The sequence below is a fragment of the Hemiscyllium ocellatum genome, chromosome 16, assembly GCF_020745735.1.
Source record: "Hemiscyllium ocellatum isolate sHemOce1 chromosome 16, sHemOce1.pat.X.cur, whole genome shotgun sequence".
Taxonomy (NCBI): domain Eukaryota; kingdom Metazoa; phylum Chordata; class Chondrichthyes; order Orectolobiformes; family Hemiscylliidae; genus Hemiscyllium; species Hemiscyllium ocellatum.
This window is the reverse complement of record NC_083416.1, coordinates 37,238,046-37,260,479: the sequence shown is the minus strand read 5'-3', so window position 1 is coordinate 37,260,479 and position 22,434 is coordinate 37,238,046. Positions and strand designations below refer to the sequence as shown.

The 22,434-nt window shown below is 41.5% G+C and overlaps 1 protein-coding gene across 1 annotated transcript in view; it reads right to left on the bottom strand.

Moving 5' to 3' along the window:
* Positions 1-22,434, bottom strand: part of cdhr2 (cadherin related family member 2) — a 93,850-nt gene that overhangs the window by 36,942 nt on the left and 34,474 nt on the right. The window contains exons 16-19 of the mRNA XM_060837498.1: positions 15,932-16,001; positions 14,267-14,887; positions 2,233-2,304; positions 552-601 (exon numbers count right to left, since the gene is read on the bottom strand). Of these exons, the coding sequence (XP_060693481.1) occupies positions 552-601; positions 2,233-2,304; positions 14,267-14,887; positions 15,932-16,001 (813 nt within the window). The remainder of the gene's footprint in view (positions 1-551; positions 602-2,232; positions 2,305-14,266; positions 14,888-15,931; positions 16,002-22,434) is intronic.

Genomic DNA, 22,434 nt, shown 5'->3' with positions numbered 1-22,434 from the left:
CTGCTTCCCTCTCCACACATGGTGCCAGTATTTCCAACATTTTCTGTCTACAAAGGTAACTGATATCTGGAACATATCAGGTCTCCAGTATGAAAAGTACTCTCTTTGAAACAGGCCATATGCCAAGTGCTTTCTTTCAAGCATAGACTTCATTATAAGGTGTTATTTCCTATGTTTAACAGAAAACAGCTTTCTACTGCATTATATTAATTCAATAAAAATGGGCACAGTTCCTTCTGATTGGAGTGATCACAAAATCAGAAATAACCTATGTGGCTATTTTGCCTTTCAATTTAACAAATTAAGACTCACTGGTGCAGGCTTGATAGGTTAATTCTAGTGCATGGTTACAGTTTATATAGGTTTGGTTTAAGTAGGAATTAAACGAAAAGAAGAGGTGAACACTATGAGCACTTAAGAAAGTCATAAATCTGCATAATTCTTGCAATTTGCTTCTAATGCAAGTGGAGTCCCAGTTCAAGACTGACATTGATGTTTATTACTACTCAGTACAGATAAAAAATATTGCACTTATATTAATTTTGATGTACCTTAACTGTTGCGACTTCAGCAGAAATTGGTGCTAATTCTGGCACGATAACTGAAATGCAAGATTAATCAATAAGTTATTATGCCTCAAAACAGAGCTTTGTATAACTTCAAATGAAACCACCTATTTTTAGTGACAGTAGACATCATTATCATCACTTTTGGCATTTGTGAGTGATCAACAGGCAAGTTCACAGGTCATCTGCCCGTTTATGCATCAAAGTGACTGCTACACATTTAAGGTCTTCACTGTCATCAATCTTGGTAGGCCCATTACTGCGTGGCAAACTGATGTCCCAATGCAACCCACTGATTAAGGCCTGAAAATCAGGCTGGACATAAATGTAGTTTGGAATGGGGATGGCTTTGAAAGTGGCAACAATAGAGATGAATTCTTTGCAACATGAAAGATCATATCTGTTGCTCTGACACCCACCATTTGAAGTAGGTAGGCAAAATGGACACTTGGAGGTAGCCCCTTTTCAAAATGGAACCAACCACAAGTTTGTGCATTAATAGAGCAGTAATACTACATTCTCCTTCTGACACTGAAACTGCCAACCAAACCTAGCGATAATTAGTTCCACTTTGTGTAACCTGGGTTCACGGCAGAAATATGACCATTAAGGCTGTTGGAGATTTGTGAAAACTACTACGTATTAATGTCTTCAAGGCAACAAAGCATGGGAATAAGCACTCCTTCACCAGTAATGTCCACATCTCAACAACAAAAGTAACTGAAATGTAATAATAAATATTTGAACATTTCTGCACCTGCAACACTGCAAAGAAAGAAGGTAATTTACTCCTGGGGACTACCAAGAACTGACTATAACAGATTGCCTGCCTGTTACAGATGGTGCACAATTTCCATTTGATTTATTTCAGTGACAAGGAAATTTGGAGAGGGTGGATAGTAGGTACCACCACCTTTTCACCAAATGAAAATTACTCCCAAACTTTACCTGTTACACGTTAAATAAATGACACAGCAGACAGGTCAAAATTAACATATCAGATATTCAATCAGGAAAAGGTCCTGTATATTATGTTTGTGTCATTATTACTCATGCAGCAGTAACATATGGTTGTAATTAACACCTTTTGTAGACTTCAGTAGATTTATGGGAAGTGCTGCAAATCTCTGCAGAAATTAACATTCTTTTAAATCAGTCAGCCTGCCTTTAAGCAGCTTGAGCAATCTGCAGCTACTAACATCCCCAGCAAGAAGGAAGATACAGTTGCTTCAATAGTAACTTCAGCAAAATTAATGAAACTGTCAGTCTAGTGAAGTTGGGGGGGGGCATTATTGACAGCACCGGTTTTGATGATAACGTCTTAAAATGTTTACAGTGTCACTAAAATGAATGGGTTAGCAACTTTCTTATAAAGGCAAAAGTGAGGACTGCAGATGCTGGAGATTAGAGTCAAGATTAGAGTGATACTGGAAATGCACAGCAGGTCAGGCAGCATCCAAGGAGCAGGAAAATCGACGTTTCAGGCAGGAGATTCCTGATGAAGGGTTTCTGCCTGAAATGTCGATTTTCCTGTTCCTCGGATGTTGCCTGACCTGCTGTACATTTCCAGTAAGAAAATCTCAATTTTCTTATAAAGCAAAGCATAGTTTGAGATAAGTCTAATGACTGGCTTTTAGTAATGTTATTTCAAAATAAGATGACCTACCAGATACTCTTTTCAAGGCAAGAAACATAGGTCTGTTGTCATTGGCATCCACAATGTGAATTGTAAGTTTGCCTGTAGATATTTAAAAATGCCAATGATTAAAAAGTAAAGCTTTATTTGAGAACTCCATTTCATTTATTAAACTAACTCACTGAAGATAAATGCAATTTTTTTGCAGACACAATACATGTGACAGGATACAGGTTAAAGATCATAAATTCCCTAAACAACAAAATTCAGCCAGGCTTAAATTTAATGGTAGCAAGGGTCTTATGGAGATTGGTCACCTACTTTATCCAACAAGAGTTGACAAATGACAAGTGCAAAAGAGAAATTATAACCAAAGAAATCCTCAATGAATAATTTAACAAAAGCTGGCAGTAGCATAAGTAACAATAACATTTACATGGTGTTGTTAAAAAACAAAAAGTGGGAGATCCAAGATGGCGGCGATCCAGTAGGTCTGCCCTGCTGGGCTCTGCCCAAAAAACCCAGACAAAGTGGTACATTCACCCTCCCATTGTGGTGCAAATAGCTGGCTTTAGACCCCGAGAACTACTATTTATTTGTTTCAATGCTTTTTTTTCAAAGAAACAAAAATGACTAAGGGAAAAGGACCACGAGGATCGCAACAAGCAGGGCACTTCCTTGCAGTACCGGGCAAACCCGTGGCTGCGGCATCGGCCTCTGCGAATGCTCCTGGGGACTTACCCATGGAGCAGAGCCTGGTTTTGGAGCTTGCAACTCCAGCACAATATTGACAAACAAGTGATGCTAGAAAACTGCAGAGCACTGGGGAAGGATCCACAGGCTCTGATATATGAAGGATCAAGAATTCTTCCAAGACTTTTCTGCGGCCGAGATCCGTAAGATGAAGGCCTCTGATGAGGCAAAAAGGGACTTGAATATTCAGTCCTCTAAGATATCCGGCAATATTACATTTCAGCCATGGACATCCGTGTTTAATTTTGACTCAATTGTGTTCGCCTTGTTTTTTTTCTGTAGTTTGTCCGCTTTGTCTTGTTTGCCTATTTAATGTGTGGGGTCTCCCTTTTTTTCTCTCTCTCTTGCTCTCTCCTCTCCCTTCTTTCTCCACACCCACCCCCCACCCCGACAACCCCGTTATCCTTTGTTTTTCTATCATTCACTTTTCATTTGTCTTTTTTAGCATGGGAAGGGGGAGGGGGGGGTTGTTGGGAAGAGGAGGGGTTTTTTTTACCAGGACTACCTACGGTCAAATATGGATGGAATGGGTTGAATGCACACTTTTAATATTCTTGTTGTAAGACGCATCTAACTGTTTTGTACTTTGTTTTGTCTGGGCTTGGGTGTTAGAAATAGTTGTTAGAAGTTTTGATTTGGTACTTATTGTAGATGTTTTTTCAATTTATATAAACTGTTTACTGTTTTCACTCAGGTGGGGGATCATGCTATAAATGGGATTCTTCCTCCCGGGGGTCATGGGCTGCTTCGATTGGCTATGGCCAATCATTGGTTTAAATGGTGCACCTGGAACGTTAAGTGGAGCCATTCACCAATTAAGCGAAAAAGATACTTTCAAGCCTTAGAAAGGAAAGGGTTGATGTAGCCTTGCTGCAAGAAACACATCTAACCAATAAGGAGTGCCTAAAGTTATAGCAGGGAGGGTTCAGTCGGGTGTTTTTCTTATCCTTTAAATCAAAAAGTAGAGGAGTAGCTAAAATTATTCAGAGAATCTTCCATTTCAGGTGTTAGATCAAATTCAGGATGAATGTGGATGGTTTCTAATCTTTAAAGCTTTAGTATATAGCGAGGAATATGGGGTCTTAAATGTATATTGTACACCCTCCCCCCACCACCCCCACAACACCCTCTCAAAGTTTTAATGGACGTACTCTCCAGGTTGATGGGGCGCATCATACAATTATAGGGGGAGACTTTAATTGACTTATGGACCCTGAGATGGACAGGATGCCGCGGGGTCTCGCGGGTATATCCCTGCTATCCAGGCAGCTGGTGGACCTGAACAGGGAGCTAGGGTTAGTGGATGTGTGGAGATGTCTTCACCCTGAGGGTAGGGACTTATTCTTTTTTCCTAACCCGCATAAGTGCTACAGTAGGACTGACATCGTCTTTTTGAATTCGGTGCTATCCTGCAGAATTGGGAACATAGCCAGTTCTGATCAAGCAGAGTGTACATGGAGGTTAAGGCCAGTAGTGATGGGACAGGCTCGTAGCACTGGCGCACGGATCCTTTCCTCCTGAAGGATAGCAAGCTCATTGAGTATTTTTCACGGGAATTTAAAATTTTTTGCGACATTAATTTGGGTACAGCCAATAATCCGTTGGTGCTCTGGGAGACTGCCAAGGCCTATGCAATGGGTTTGATTATTTCTTACTTGGTGAATTGGAGGCAGCAGCAGGGAGAGAGCAGCAGCGGGTGCTCAAGGCTCACTGAAGGCAGCCAAGACAGCATATTTTAACAGACCATCCGTTACTAAGTTGTAGTGGATTACAGCCCTCTAGGCTGCTCTGAATGCTATGCTCATCCAGACAGCAAAGAGGGAGATTTCCTTTGTGAAACAGAGGCTATTCGAGTAAATTGATAAATTGGGTAGGTATTTGGCATACTTGGTCAGAAAGAAGAATGTCCCCCAATCTATAGCATTCATTAGAGTGTGCTGGGAATATCACCTGCGATCCCAAAAAGATTAATGCAGTATTCAGGAAGTTCTACTCTGGGTTGTACTGGTCGAAGGGCTGTGAGGACAGTTTGGTGAAGATGGAATCCTTTTTTAAGGCTTTGGACAGCCCAGGTGTAACCTCAGAGCAGGCGTTTCTTTTGAATGTCCCTCTGACTATCCAAGAGATACAAGAGGCGGGCAGGCAGCTCCAGAGTGGTAAAGCGCATGGCTGAGATGGGTTTCGGAGTTAGTTTTATAAGGAGTTCGTAGATATGCTGGTCAGGCCAACGTTGGATATGAACAATTATTCGTACAGTCAAGACTGCCTCCCATCCTCTCTCAGAGAAGCAAATATTTCTCTTATTCTCAAGAGAGGGAAAATCCCAGAGGATTACCCATCGCTCAGGCCCATATCGTTACTAAATGTGGACTTTAAAATTTTGTTGAAAATGCTGGTGTTGAGAAGGTCTTGCCTTTCATTGTAAAAGAGGACCAAGCAGGTTTTATGAGGAGTTGCAGGTCCTCTAATAATATTAAAAGAGTGCTAAATATAGTTCATGTTTGCCAGCAAGGTCAATTCCAGGCTTGGTAGTCTCCCTGAGAAAGCTTTAGACCAGGTGGAGTGGCTGCACCTCTTTTATGTCCCAGAATGGTTTGGCCTCGGAGGGGTCTTTGCCAGGTTGGTGGCAGTGTTATATAGTGATCCTAAAGCAGCGGTTCTCACTAATGGCATAAGGTCTGACAATTTTAGTATTGGCAGAGGCAGCCGACAAGTGTGCCCCCCTCACCGTTGCTATTTTCATCAGGGATTGAGCCGTTGGCAGAGGCCATCCAGAAGGACCTCAATATAACTGCCCTAGAGGTAGGATCGGGGGGCATAAGATCACCCTTTACGTAAATGATGTTCTTCTCTTTCTAACTAACACGACGATATCTGTACCCCATTTAATACAAGTGATTAATTTATTTGGGTCTTTCTCTGGGTAAAAAATCAATTTTATGAAGGGAGATACTAAATGAATATTTTGCATCAGTACTTACTGAGGAAAAGGATATGGAAGATACAGACTGTAGGGAAATAGATGGTGACATCTTGTAAAATGTCCAGATTACAGAGGAGGAAGTGCTGGATGTCTTGAAAAGGTTAAAGGTGGACAAATTCCCAGGACCTGATCAGGTGTATCCAAGAAATCTGTGGGAAGCTAGAGAAGTGATTGCTGGGCCTCTTGCTGAGATATTTGTATAATCGATAGTCACAGGTGAGGTGCCGGAAGACTGGAGGTTGGCAAATGTGGTGTCACTGTTTAAGAAGGGCGGTAAAGACAAGCCAGGGAACCATAGACCGGTGAGCCTGACCTCGGTGTTGGGCAAGTTGTTGGAGGGAATCCTGAGGGATAGGATGTACATGTAATTGGAAAGGCAAGGTCTGATTAGGGATAGTCAACATGGTTTTGTGCGTGGGAAATCATGTCTCACAAACTCAATTGAGCTTTTTGAAGAAGTAACAAAGAAGATTGATGAGGGCAGAGCAGTAGCTGTGATCTATATGGACTTCAGTAAGGCGTTCAACAAGGTTCCCCATGGAAGACTGATTAGCAAGATTAGATCTCATGGAATACAGGGAGAACTAGCCATTTGGATACAGAACTGGCTCAAAGGTAGAAGACAAAGGGTGGTGGTGGAGGGTTGTTTTTCAGACTGGAGGCCTGTGACTAGTGGAGTGCCACAAGGATTGGTGCTGGGCCCTCTACTTTTTGTCATTTACATAAATGATTTGGATGCGAGCATAAGAGGTACAGTTAGTGAGTTTCCAGATGATACCAAAATTGGAGGTGTAGTGGACAGCGAAGAGGGGTACCTCAGATTACAACAGGATCTTGACCATTCATTAATGGGCTGAGAAGTGACAGATGGAGGTTAATTCAGATAAATATGAGGTGCTGCATTTTGGGAAAGCAAATCTTAGCAGGACTTATACACTTAATGGTAAAGTCCTAAGGAGTGTTGCTGAACAAAGAGACCTTGGAGTGCAGGTTCATAGCTCCTTGAAAGTGGAGTCGCAGGTAGATAGGATAGTGAAGAAGGCATTTGGTATTCTTTCCTTTATTGGTCAGAGTATTGAGTACAGGAGTTGGGAGGTCATGTTGCGGCTGTGCAGGACATTGGTTAGGCCATTGTTGGAATATTGCATGCAATTCTGGTCTCCTTCCTATTGGAAAGATGTTGTGAAACTTGAAAGGGGTCAGAAAAGATTTACAAGGATGTTGCCAAGTTTGGAGGATTTGAGCTACAGGGAGAGGCTGAACAAACTGGGGCTGTTTGTCCCAGAGCGTGGGAGGCTGAGGGGTGACCTTATAGAGGTTTACAAAATTATGAGGGACATGGATAGGATAAATAGGCAAAGTCTTTTCCCTGGGGTTGGGGAGTCCAGAACTAGAGGGCATAGGTTTAGGGTGAGAGGGGAAAGATATAAAAAAGACCTAAGGGGCAACGCTTTCATCCAGAGGGTGGTACGTGTATGAAATGAGTTGCCAGAGGATGTGGTGGAGGCTGGTACAATTGCAACATTTAAGAGGCATTCGGATAGGTATATGAAGAGGAAGGGTTTGAAGGGATATGGGCCGGGTGCTGGCAGGTGGGACTAGATTGGGTTGGGATATCTGGTCGGCAATGACTGGTTGAACCGAAGAGTCTGTTTCCATGCTGTATATCTCTAAGACTATGACTCTCCTGTGGCCTGGGAGGAATTCAAAATTAGTGCCAATGCCCCAACTAATTCCTCTCAAGCAACACTCAACAGCTTGGGACACAGTTCATCAAGTTATGGAGATTTATCAACTCTTAAGCTTGCAAGAACACTCAGATCCTCCTCTCCATCTACGCTAACATACTTAAGTGTATCACAGCCTTTCTCCCTTATTTCTATACCTACACCGTCCCTCTCACAAGTGAAGACCAACAAAAAACTTTAATTTGGAATCTTATTTATATCCTCTGACTCCATGTACAAATTACAACTATGGTCCCTTAACAGACCCAACTCTTTCCCTAAGTATTCTCTAATTCTGATTCTAATTGTAAAATAACTTGGGATTTTCCAATATTTTCCCTGCCATTATTCTTCTATGCCCCCCTTTTGGTTTTTCTGATTTCTTTGTTTAGTTTGCCCTTGCACATTCTGCACTTCTGTAGGGGTTCTGTTGTTTTGAGCCCTCAGTATCTGCCTCCCTTTTCTTCTCCATCAAAACCTGTAGATCCCTTGATGTCCAGGGTTCACAAGATTTGTTGGTCCTGTCCTTTGTTTTTACTGTGGTCTTGTATCGCCCTATTTTCTTCTTGAATACTTGCCATGCTCTGACATAGATTTACCCAGAAGTATCAGCTCCCAGTCCACTTTGGCCAAATCATGTGATGACAGTAATTTTTATTATGAATGGGTGTACTTTTTTTTCCATATGGTGAAGTCTGCAATGCACTGTAAGAACTGTACTTATTTATTTTATTTCATCTCTGTATAGGTCCTGAGGTTTGCCCATGGTGGCCATAATTGATTGGCAATGGACAGGGTAAGTGCAGGGGTTGGTTTGAGTGTGGGTGGGCAATGTTGGGGGGGACTATGAGGTATGAGACTTTACACTGTTTAATGTGCATTTATAAATTTCAGTACGATGCTAGGCTTTGAAGAAAGGATCTCCACCAGCCCACTTCACACCTAGCACGCTGGAGTCTCTTAATCCAGAGTCAGTTTCTAACGTAGCCCACAAACAAATCCAATGTCGTTTTTCTAAACTGTGTTTGCCCTTATCCTGTGCACCTGGTTCATGGACAAACATTGAGGCAGGTACATTAACAACATTTAAAGGGCATTTGGACAAATACATGGAGAGAGCTGAAAAATGTGTTGCTGGAAAAGCGCAGCAGGTCAGCCAGCATCCAAGGAGCAGGAGAATTGACGTTTCAGGCATAAGCCCTTCTTCAGGAATGAGGAAGGTGTGCCAAGCAGGCTAAGATAAAAGGTAGGGAGGAGGGACTTGGGGGAGGGGCGTTGGGAATGCCCTTGGGTGGGTGGAGGTTAAGGTGAGGGTGATAAGCCGGACAGGGAGTGGGGGCAGAGAGGTCAGGAAGAAGATTGCAGGTCAAGAAGGCGGTGCTGAGTCCAAGGGTTGGGACTGAGATAAGGTGGGAGGAGGGGAAATGAAGAAGCTGGAGAAATCTACATTCATCCTGTGTGGTTGTAGGGTCCCTAGGTGGAAGATGAGGCGGCTCTTCCTCCAGGCGTCGTGTTGCCATGGTCTGGCGATGGAGGAGGCCAAGGACCTGCATGCCCTTGGCGGAGTGGGAGGGGGAGTTGAAGTGTTCAGCCACGGGGCAGTTGGGTTGGTTGGTGCAGGTGTCCCAGAGGTGTTCTCTGAAAAGTTCTGCAAGTAGGCGGCCTGTCTCCCCAATGTAGAGGAAGCCACATCGGGTGCAGCGGATGCAGTAAATGATGTGTGTGAAGGTGCAGGTGAATTTGTGACGGATATGGAAGGATCCCTTGGGGCCTTGGAGGGAAGTGAGGGGGGAGGTGTGGGCACAAGTTTTGCATTTCTTGTGGTTGCAGGGGAAGGTGCCAGGAGTGGAGGTTAGGTTGGTGGGGAGTGTGGACCTGACGAGAGAGTGGTCTTTCTGGAATGCTGATATGGGGGAGGGGAGGGAAATATATCCTTGGTGGTGAGGTCTGTTTGGAGGTGGCAGAAATGATGAAGGATGATACGATGTATCTGGAGGGGCGGGGTTCAAGGGCGGAGGAACGGGAAGTGGAGGAGATGTGGTGGAGAGCATCGCCAACCACGTCTGAGGGGAAATTGCGGTCTTTGAAGAAGGAGGCCATCTGGGTTGTTCAGTATTGGAGTTGGTCCTCCTGGGAGCAGATGCAGTGGAGATGAAGGAATTGGGAATATGGGATGGCGTTTTTACAGGAGGCAGGGTGGGAGGAGGTGTAATCTAGGTAGATGTGGGAGTCAGTTGGTTTATAGTAGATGTCTGTGTTGCGTCGGTCGCCCGAGAAAGAAATGGAGAGGTCTAGGAAGGGGAGGGAGGAGTCTGAGACTGTTCAGGTAAATTTGAGGTCAGGATGGAAGGTGTTAGTAAAGTGGATGAACTGTTCAACCTCCTTGTGGGAGCACGAGGTAGCGCTGATACAGTCATCGATGTAGCGGAGGAAAAGGTGAGGGGTGGTGCCAGTGTAGCTGCGGAAGATGGGCTATTCCACATATCCAGCAAAGAGGCAGGCATAGCTGGGGCCCATGGCTACTCCTTTTGTTTGGAGGAAGTGGGAGGATTGGAAAGAGAAATGAGGACCAGTTCAGTCAGGCGAAGGAGGGTGTCAGTGGAAGAGTACATAGAACATAGAACATAGAAGGATACAGCGCAGTACAGGCCCTTCGGCCCTCGATGTTGCGCCGACCGAATCCTACCTAACCTATACTAGCCCAATAACTTCCAAATGCCTATCCAATGCCCGCTTAAATGACCATAAAGAAGGAGAGTTCACCACTGATACGGGCAGGGCATTCCATGAACTCACAACCCGCTGTGTGAAGAATCTACCCCTAACCTCTGTCCTATACCTACCACCCCTTAATTTAAAGCTATGTCCCCTAGTAACACCTGACTCCATTAGCGGTAAAAGGTTCTTAGTATCTACCCTATCTAAACCCCTAATCATCTTATACACTTCTATCAGATCTCCCCTAAACCTTCTCTTCTCCAATGAGAACAGCCCCAAGTGCCTCAGCCTTTCCTCATAAGATTTTCCTACCATTCCAGGCAACATCCTGGTAAACCTCCTCTGCACTCGTTCTAAAGCTTCCACATCCTTCCTATAGTATGGCGACCAAAACTGCACACAATACTCCAGATGAGGCCGCACCAGAGTCTTATACAACTGCAACATGACCTCAGGACTCCGGAACTCAATTCCTCTGCCAATAAAGCCCAGTACACCATATGCCTTCCTCACAGCACTATTTACCTGGGTGGCAACTTTCAGAGATCTGTGTACATGGACACCAAGATCCCTCTGCTCATCCACACTACCAAGTAGCCTACCATTAGCCCAGTAATCCATCATCTTGTTATTCCTACCAAAGTGAACGACTTCGCACTTAGCTACATTGAATTCCATTTGCCACATTTCCGCCCAGCTCTGCAACTTATCTATATCCCGCTGTAACCTACCACTTCCTTCCTCACTATCCACAACTCCACCGACTTTTGTGTCATCCGCAAACTTGCTTACCCAGCTTTCAAGTCCTTCCTCTAGATCATTTATAAAGATAACAAAAAGCAATGGTCCCAAAACAGATCCTTGTGGTACACCGCTAGTAACTGCGCTCCAAGATGAACATAATCCATCAACTACTACCCTCTGTCTCCTTCCAGCCAGCCAATTCCTAATCCAAACCTCTAATGTATCCTCAATGCCATACCTCCGAAGTTTTAGCATTAGCCTACCATGGGGAACCTTATCGAACGCCTTACTAAAATCCATATACACAACATCTACTGCTTTACCCTCATCCACTTCCTTGGTCACCTTCTCAAAGAACTCAATAAGGTTTGTGAGGCACGACCTGCCCTTCACAAAACCATGCTGGCTATCCCTGATCACGTTATTCCTACCCAGATGTTCATAAATCTTATCCCTTACCATTCTCTCTAAGACTTTGCCCACCACTGAAGTCAGACTCACTGGCCTATAGTTGCTAGGGCTATCCCTACTCCCTTTCTTGAACAATGGGACCACATTCGCTATCCTCCAGTCCTCTGGTACTATTCCTGTTGACAACGACGACATAAAAATCCAGGCCAATGGCTCTGCTATCTCCTCCCTAGCTTCCCATAGGATCCTGGGGTAAATGCCATCAGGCCCAGGAGACTTATCTATATTCATCCTTTCCAATATTCCCAAAACCTCTTCCCTGCATATTTCCAGGGCATCCATTCTAATTATTTGTGATTCCATATTCACATCAGCAACAGTGTCCTGTTGGGTCAGCGGGAAAGGAAGAAGTGGAGGGCTTTGAGGCCTTCGTGATGGGAGATGGAGGTGTATAGGGACTGGATGTCCATGGTGAAGATAAGGCGTTGGGGGCTGGGGAAGCGAAAGTCATGGAGGAGGTGGAGGGCATGGGTGGTGTCCTGAACGTAGGTGGGGAGTTCTTGGACTAAGGATACACAGATAGGAAAGGATTAGAAGGGTATGGGCTAAGTGCAGGGAAATGGGATAAGGGTAAATGGACATTTTGGTCAGCATGTTTCCATGCTGTAAGACTTTGTCTCGATGATTCTGACTCTGACATTCAGGCATTAACTTCCATTTCTCTCCCACAATCAGGGGACCTGTAACTAATGGAACAAGCCTTTTTTATATTTGGCCCCTAATTATATTTAAGTCCTTTTTTGACTACATCATGCCCACTACAGTACATACAAAAAAATACAAAGAACTGTGAATATTAGAAATCAGAAACAAAAACAGAAATTGCTTAGAAACTCTGTAGGTCTGGCAGCATCTATGGAGAAAAAACAGAGCCAACATTTCAGGCCCAGTGACCCTTCTTCAGAACTGTTAAATCAGATCTAATTTCAGGACATCAGTTCTAAAATAGGGTCACTAGACCTGAAATGTTAACTGTGTTTTCTCTCCTCCGATGCTGCCAGACCTGTTGTGTTTTTCCAGCAATTTCTATTATCTGTACAATGCATTTTGTTTCCTTCCTGAATACAAACAGTTCTCTTTCTTTCTTACATTCAGTTGTTTTTAAAAAATCTTAGAATCTAAAAACAAAATATTAATTTTCTATTTCTGCCCATTTTTAGCCAAATTTTATTATTCAGTCATAATTAGAGATTTAATTATGTGAGGCCACTTTCAGAGAACTATGTACAGTTCTCGTCACCTTTCTATAGGAAGGATATTATTAAACTGGGGAGGGTTCAGAAAAGATTTACCAGGATGTTGCTGAAACTGGAGGGTTTGAGCTATAAGGATAGGTTGGACTTTTTTCACTGGTGAGTAGGAAGTTGAGGGATGCCTTATAGAGGTTTATAAATTCATGAGGGATGTAGATAAGCTGAATAGCAAAGATCTTTTCCCTTGGGTGGGTGAATTCAAAACTAGGGAACATATTTTTATGGTAGAGTGGAGAATGATTTAAAAGGGACCTGAGTGGCAACGTTTCCACACAGTGGGTGGCTTGTATGAAGAATTAAGTACCAGAGGAAGTGGTAGATGCAGGTACGTAACAATATTTAAAAGACATTTGGACAGGTACAGGAATAGGCAAAGTTTAGAGGGATTTGGGCAGAACGAAAATAAGTGGCACTAGTTTAGTTTGGGAAACTTGGTCAGCATGGATGAGTTAGACTGAAGGGTCTGCTTCAATGCTGGTTGACTCTATGATTTTATGACTCAATGTACCCGCCCATCCAACGAGATGCTTTTTCTTCAGAGCTGACTGGATTTTCATGGCATTGATAAGCTGTCGCATTCATTCAAACAGATGCTGGATCCTTCATCATGCAAAGGAACTAATGGCTATTTCAGGCATGCCAGTATTTTTAGCTTTTGCTAATCCAGCTAGCCGCAAACTTTCAGCTCATCAAGTGCGTGTATATCTTTCCTGCCATGCTGGAAACCTGGAGGCCACCAAAGACCTAAAACATGACTGCTGCACCACCTCATTTCTAGGCAGAGGTGTTGTGTTGGTACTAAATAATCAAATCAAAATCCCATAATATTAGTCTCACTGAAAAGCAGGTTGCCTGAGACTTAGAGGAGCTTATAGAGTCAAAACAAATTCTGCGTCTTAAGTTCTTTACTCAGACTTATCTACTAATTTTGTTGCAATGATCATAAAAACAATTCAATTATTAGAGCATTTTAAATTAGATACTGTTCTTTCTTCCTGAGATGTTGCACATGTAGGAGACTTGAGGGTTGCAATTTACCATCAGACGTGCAATGATATGGAGGAGGGCCGTGGATGGGAGATGGGCAGAGAAAGGGATTACTGAGGTCTGAGATTAGCCTTGTCTAAATTCCAGAGGTTCAGCTGTTTATAAAATAGCTGTGGGAGAACTGCAGCTTCCAGCTGCAGAAATGAGGTGATTGAAATCAGAACAGCTTGCAACCTCTCTAACAGAGGAATTGCAAAGGGCCAAAGAAAAATTACTCCATAATTTTTGTTGCTTCCCTAGGCAACAAAGAGATGGATTGAAAAGAGAATTGTCTAAAATGATCTTGTCTCAATAGCAGAGAAGAATGTAATAAGCCTTTTAGAATTGCACATACAGCAACACACTTGAGAATTTGAAGATTGGCTTACCAGTACGAGATGCATTATTTTTTTCAGTGTAAAGGTCAGTCACACGAATAGTCATGTCCACCTGATCAACTTTCTCATAGTCAATAACTGATGATTCATTCACATAGAGTGATCCGTTGTCATAAAGTCCAAACCAATAATGGCATGGTGCATCTGGTTGAGCATCAATAATTTTAGATTTATAACAAACTGTTGAAACCAGTTGATAAATTAATGAATGATTTGTGTCAATGTCAGTTGCAGTTATATTCCTTACTATTCCAAACTCAGCGTTATTTTCCATTACATCCAAATCCCTCATTGAATCTGGATCTAGTACAGGAGTTTCATCATTCACGTCTATTACAGTGACACGAACAGTTGCATATGCTGTATTAGATGGAGTTCCTAAATCTGAAGCACTGACATTTAAGTTGTAACATTTTGGTCCTTTGTCATAATCCAGCGCTATTGTAGGATCAACAGTAAGATTTCCTTCATACTGTTTCGGAATGGTATCATTTGTTAAGACTGATCTGATTAGAAAAGTTCCTGAGCCACCATTTTCAATACGGTATATTATCCGGTTATTGATTTCTGTTGCATCATTGTCACTGGCTTTAACCAATGTCACAAAAGCTCCTGTATGCATGGTAAGAACAAATGAGAAAGGTGAACATATTGTTTTAAGAGATATTAATATTAATGCAGTCAATAAAGGAAAAATTAATATGTCACACTGCTTTGAACAGCATTTTACAAAGATATTATTGAAGACGGTTTTATTTTGCAGTCATAGTATTATAAATAAAATGATAAAATAAAATTATGATCATTTAATCAGAAAATTTACAGTTAATAAACCTTCAGTGGTATGAAGATGGCATGATGGATTATGCTATTAAAAGTTCTTTATTTGTATCAACAATTGAATGAAGGCTGTGTTCAACCTTCATTATCAATGAAGTGCTGAATAAAGACCAATCAAATCATGAAATTACAAAAACAAAATATAAACATTATGCTTGAAAGTAAAAACAATGTTTATGCATTAATTTAAAACTGAAATATCAAATCGCTAATGTTATACCTGCCAGCCTGAGAGAAACTCAATAACCGCATAGCTGAAACGAGTTACTCTGACAGATCTTACTTCAGGTTGCTTCAGGTTTATGAAGCTGCTTTTCTGACCAAACAAGTGCAGTACCAAGAGGTCTAACAGTGTCTGTCTTTAAAAATACAAGCATGATTTTATCATCAGACATATTTCTTACTTTAACTTGAAGGGTCCTTAGGAAAGTTGTCAGCCTGAATGCCAATTGATAAATCAGCTACTTCTCCCAACAGTTTTTTCTGACATTCATGTTACTCCTCAGTATGCTCATAAGACCTCTGTCAACCAATTTTCCCTTGCTTCTATGAGCTGTTATTGCTTATCAAAGGAACATCAACTATTATTTCAAATTCTGTCTTTTGTGATTAGAACACTAATCATTCAAAACTATTATGGTTTTCTTTAAATGTTTTAAACATGCAACACATTACCACTTGCAGCAAAGCCACTAATTTAATCTGTTACCAAGTCACTGGAGTTGGGGACGAGTGGGAAACTAGTGCTTTAAATACATAATTTACTCCATAACCAAGATCATTACAATGTAGTTGCTATTTCATGTCATAACTTACCTAATGTGTGTTCCATTACAGACGCATTGTAGACAGGCTGAGAAAATATTGGTGAATTGTCATTTACATCCTGTAAGGTTTAAGAATACAAAAGTTTGCTTCATTATTTAAAGAGGTGCTCTTATTCAAAGTAAAGTACACCAAACAACTTGTGTCATTTTGAAGTATTTTCTCAAATGAACATACAGGCTGTCTTTCTTTCTAATCAAACCATATTTTTCTCCCCATCCCCTCTCCCCGTACACCCCCAATACATTTAACCTAATTAGATTTAAACCAGCTACAAAAAAAAGAAAGAAATTGGTGGGAAGTCAATTTCAGTGAATGGAGAATGTTTTCAATCCAGCCACATTGGAACTTAAGGTTGGTGAGAAAATGTAAAGAAGAATTGTATGCATCCAAGGTGGAGATAAAACTAAGAATTGTGGATGCTATAGGTTTGAAGCAAAACAGAAATTGCTGGAGAAACTCAACAGGTCTGGTAGCATCTGTGGAGAGAAAGCAGAATTAACATTTTGAGTCCAGTCACTCTTATTCAGAACTTCTTCAACCAATGGAAAGAGCTAATTCAAACTATTTTAAGTAAGAAATAGGCAACCTTCAGAGTTAGGAATAGTGTTTTAAAATTAGAGTTCTTTGTGGCATTGTTTTAACACAGCTTCTGTGGTGTAATTATTTTGAGACAAAGTTCAATATAACATCACTTCAGAGAGATGAGAAGAAAGATATCACATTTATTCAAGGAATCCTGAGCCTTGAAAGACAAGAAACTTTAAAACTGACTTCACTGTTTGTGTACTCAGTATAAAACATTGGCTAATAAATTCTACTTGATTCATAAATACTGGTTGTTCATATCTTGTTATGTCAGACACAACAGAGTATGTGGTAAATTCATATCTCTTTCTAACATTCATTGTTCTCTACTGGAATCATCAGGCATGCTGACTGATTGCTGAGAGTGTATTGTGTTTCTATTTACCTCTGAAATGTCTAACTCTATTTTTTGCACCTTTTTTGCTAGTTATAGACCTTCTCAGTGAAAATAATTTATCTCTAACACCCTTTCTTTTCCATTTAATGTCTTGAGAACTTCGATCAATCACCCCTTAATCTTTAACATTCCAGGGAATACAGTTTCTGTGATTAACAGCAACCGTTGTAGTCATTCGGAATCAAAAATACATCTGTCAGGCTTAATAAGTCCTCACATAATTGAAAAGCCCAATTTTTGATGCAAAATATTTTTCAGGGGCATGCTGTGTGAGGAAATGGAACTGGGCTGGCTTCCTTCTCCCTCCACTGCTGCCAATATTCAAACCTCACAGTTGAATCACTGAGCCTCGAAGTGGCTTCAACCTTATTGTATCTGCATGTGCAATGCTAAGCAGTCAACAGCTTTCCCCTCCCAGTCCGGGGCATCCATGTCTTCAAGTTTTAGTCATGATTTGGAGATGCCGATGTTGGACTGGGATGTACAAAGTTAAAAATTACGCAACACCAAGTTATAGTCCAACAGTTTTAATTGGAAGCACCCTAGCTTTCGGAGCGACGATAGTGGAGGGCTCGATCGTAACACAGAATTTATAGCAAAAATTTGCAGTGTGATGTAACTGAAATTATACATTGAAAAATTGATTGTCTGTTAAGCCTTTCATCTGTTAGAATACAGTGATAGTTTCACTTCTTTCATGTGTAAATCACAAAACCCTTCTTTTTAAAGTTGCATTCTCGGGTTAGCTGCTAACAATGGTGATAGCTAGTCAATACGTTGAAGGTGTTATCCCCCTGTGTTCTCTGTCTATGACCTGATGTTTAGATTGATTCTAATCTAAAAAGTGAGATAACAGAGTTTTACATAAATTCATGCAGTGTTTGAGCTCAGAGTTCTACATGAATACATGCAGTTTTTGAGCAAAGTGCAATATAACTCTGCAAGTACAAATTCACCCCACAAAATATATGTGTGCATGTGGGTCTTTGTCTGTCTATGTGTGTGTGTCTGTCTGGGGTAGGGGTTATGAGTGTGAGAAAGTGTGTGTGTGTGTGTGTGTGTGTGTGTGTGTGTGCGCGCGCGCAGAGTGTCTTAAGTCTGTGAAGGGGTGCATGTGTGAGTGTGGGAATGTGTGTGTCTATAAGGGTGTGTGTGGGTATCTGTGTGCTCATCTGTGTGTACCTGTGTCCCTGTGTATGTGAGAGTGTGTGTGTGTGTGTAGGAATATCTGTGTGTGTGTGTGTGTGTAGTGCAATGGTGATCACCTGTAATGTGACATGAACCCAAGGTCCCGGTTGAGTCCCTCCCTATGGGTACCAAACTTAGCTATCAGCCTCTGCTCGGCCATTTTCCTCTGCTGCCTATCCCGAAGTCCACCTTGGAGTGACCTTGAATGTATCTTTGTCCTTTTCCTTTGATCATTTGTGAGTGTGACATTGGTCAATAGAGAGGTGGAAGAAGAGAAGCAGTCTTGTGGGGATGATTTTCAGACATTCAGACACAATTATCTGTCCATTGGCACTGGCTCTTCAGGAGCTAGGCTCTGCTACAGAATTTGTGTATTTCCATGTTGTAATTCAAATGTGGTGTCAACATTTGTTCAATCTATGCTTCAATCCCACCAAGGGCAGCCTACCTTTCTGAAGATATCATGCCCAGAAATATTTGATATTATCAGGGCATTGTATAGTTGATTAAAATTACTCAGTTTATTCTATATCTCTATATACGAAGGTCAGCATTCTATTCCATATTTTTGATTTGATGTTTATGACATTTTAATTGTTCATGTATCTGAGTGCCACGAGTCTCTTTGGGCTTTCAAGCTTTTCATCATTTAGAAAATACTCCATTGTATCGATTGCTTTGTTTAAAGTGGATGATCTCACATTTGTCTTCATCAAAATCAATTTGTCATAGTTTTGGCTATTCACATAACATATGCATACATACATATATATATTACATAATATATATATATCTTCATGAAGTTAAAAAAATTCTTTTCAATCTGCACCGACTATAATGCCACTTATTTTTGTGCATTGACAAATTTGGATGTGTGGCGCTCAATGTCATCATTAATAAATATGGTTAACTTTTGAAGGTCTGTAAGAGATCTATTATAGGACACAAATTGTCGCATTACCCCTACTCTCTATGCCCTGCACAACTTAAGGGAACTGACCTTGTATTGGGAGAACTTTGGAAGATTATTATTACAGCATCTGCAATGTTCTCACTTCCTATAAAAGTCTGAGATGGAACCCCACTAACTGATCTTGAAGATTTGTTGCTCTTTAGTGTCATTGTTTTCCAAAGGATGAAGCTTATTAGAATCTGAGTGATGTAGGCAATGATGGGAGATGTGGCAGCATTACATGAGAAGTCTAGTCAGGTCTATCTCAACATCGAGAGCAATCAACTGCATCCTTGTGACAACTTTCAGGAGTCAAAGCAAGCTCCAGACTAGGTAGCAGTAAGTTGACTACTAAGATGGACTATTACTTGTTAACAAACCTATTACTTACACATCTTGCCTTATTAATATATATCTCCCTATCTTACTAAACCCACCAAACTTATGCTCTACCACCCTCACTACTGCCTGCAATGTCTTCACTCATTCACTGTCATCCGCCACCACCCCCATCATCACTAACCCTGCCTGCCCTTGCACCGCCTGCTAACATTATAGTAACCCTTCCCGGAATTATCAGGGAAACTTCAATCTGACAGTCCAAATCCGGTTCCAAAACCACCTTTTGAAGATGGTGCCAGCAGGGCTGCTGGTGAATTCCGGGATAGCCCAACAATGTCGAATTGTTCCAGGAACAGCAGATGATAGAGTGAGGTCAGAATTGCATGAGAGAAGTGACAGAAGGGCAGGGTTGAAGTTAATTGAATGTGGATGTTAATGATGACCCCTGACACGTCAAGCAGAAAGTAACACTCCATGGAACTCATCAAAGCAGGCACTTAGCCAAGATTCAGCCCTATAATCCGGTAAATTTCCTTATATTTGACATGCTGACCCTTTCCTCAATTGAAATGACTGATGGAAAGGAATAATTTGTCATTGCCATTATTGTCTTCATTTATAATATCACTGTTACAAGCCATCAAGATGCCTTCAGTCTCCTGACCATTCTATTCTTCCAAAGTTAAGCAATTATAAAAAAAATCATGGTGACCATCGGGTGGCCATCCTCCAAGGAGGACTTCGGGGCAGGCAGCACACAAATGTGGCCGAGCAGAGGTTGATAGCTAAGTTTGGTACCCATAGGGAGGGCCTCAACCAGAACCTTGGGTTCATGTCACATTACAGGTGACCACCATTGCACTATACACACACACAGATACTCCTACACAAACACACTCTCACACACACACAGGCACTCCTATACACACATACACTCGGAAACACATACACGCAGACGTGCACACAGACACCCACACACATCCTTACAAACACACACACTCCCATACTCACCCCCTCACAGACTTAAGACACTCTGCACTCACTACACACACACATACATTTTCTCACACTCACAACCTCCATCCCAGACAGACAGACACACACACACACACATATTTTGTGGGGTGAATTCGTACTTGTAGGGTTACATTGTACTTTGCTCAAAAACTGCATGCATTCATGTAGAACTCTGAGCTCAAAAACTGCATGAATTTATGTAAAACACCGTTATCTCACTTTTTAGATTAGAATCAATCTAAACATCATGGCATGGACAGAGAACACAGGGGGCCAACACCTTCAACATGTTGTCTAGCTATCACCATTGTTAACAGCTAACCTGAGAATGCAACTTTTTTATACAAAAAGGTTTTGTGATTTACACATGAAAGAAGTGAAACCACCACTGTATTCTAACAGATGAAAGGCTTAACAGACAATCAATTTTTCAATGTATAATCAGTTACATCACACTGTTAATTTTTGCTATAAATTCTGTTAGGATTGAGCCCTCCACTACCACCTGATGAAGGAGCATCACTCCAAAAGCTAGTGTGCTTCCAATTAAACCTGTTGGACTATAACCTGGTAAAAACAATGATTGCAGATGCTGGAAACCAGATTCTGGATCAGTGGTGCTGGAAGAGCACAGCAGTTCAGGCAGCATCCAACAAGCAGCCTGGTGTTATGTGATTTTTAACTTCGCACACCTCAGTCCAACACTGGCATCTCCAAATCAAAAAAATCATGCTGATCTTAAAACTTTCTTTTTGTACTCCCCTTTTGTACCCCTTATGATTGGTTTTGTCAATATTTGCTGTTTTCTGTATCTCCCCTATTCACTAAGATAAGCATTTTTGTTCACATGTCATATTGTCCTTTGTTTTATATTGTCTTTTACCTCTTTATTTGTCCATGGCTGATTACAATTGCACTAGAGCTCCTGTGCCTTAAAGGTATGGTGGATCTGAATCACGTTAATTTCCATTGATATTTTGTTATTTTACTTACAAATACAGGTTGTTCTGCTGTAATGCGCATTTCGTTAATGCGAATTCATTGTAACACAATTGATGAATTGGGGACACTGGTTCTGAAGAACCACCTTTTAAAGCGCATTTTCATTATAATGCAATTCTAGCCCCATTAGTTTAAATGGTGCTGCTTTTACACGATTTTCTTACAACACGGGGTTGCACAAGAATGGAATTACCACATTATAGCAGAACAACTGTATGTCCATACCTTGTCTTCCATTGACATTGGGTTAACTTAAATCTTTTTTCTTCCTTTCAAATATAATGTTAAATTCACTCTGATTCTGACTGCTAATAGATAAAAGTTACCAGCAATAGGCAGGAATATGGAGGCAAGAGCACAATCGGATCAGATATGATCTTACTGAATAGCAAAGCAAGCTCGACGAATCGAATAACGTGAGCTTGCTCCCAATTAACTGCTCCTATGTTTACATGCAAATGGTTATGCCAGAAAATACTGGTCTGGTAACTAAATCTGGCTCATTGCTCAATCAAAGACAACAGGTCCTCTTGTTGGCTTAAGGACGTTTGCCTGATTTTTGTTCCCGAGCTGGGAGCAAGCTGTAAACTTTGATTCTGAGGGTGAGGGAAAGTGTGTAAATAGAAGTCAGGCCAGTCACCTCAGGGAAGAGTTCAGAGGCAGCCACAGAGGCTGCTAAGCATGAAGGCGGGCTGTGGGAAAGGGTCACTTCACTGCCCGGAAAATTGGTTTTGAGATGGATGATCAGCCATAACGTAGAATGTCAGAGGAGGCTCAAGGGACTGAAAAGTCAATTTTTCTTCTTACTTTGCTATATTTCAGAATGAGCCTTGTTTCTAGATGACAGTTTAGGAATACACAGAAGACCAAGGGACAGGATTATTGATGGAAATAGGATGCCACAACTGAGAAAAATGGATAGAAGGAATTAAAGCTGAGAGACTTTGGGATTTTCTTTTTAACAAAGAGCAAAGTTTGTATGCAATGCAAGTCATCATTCACGTCAAG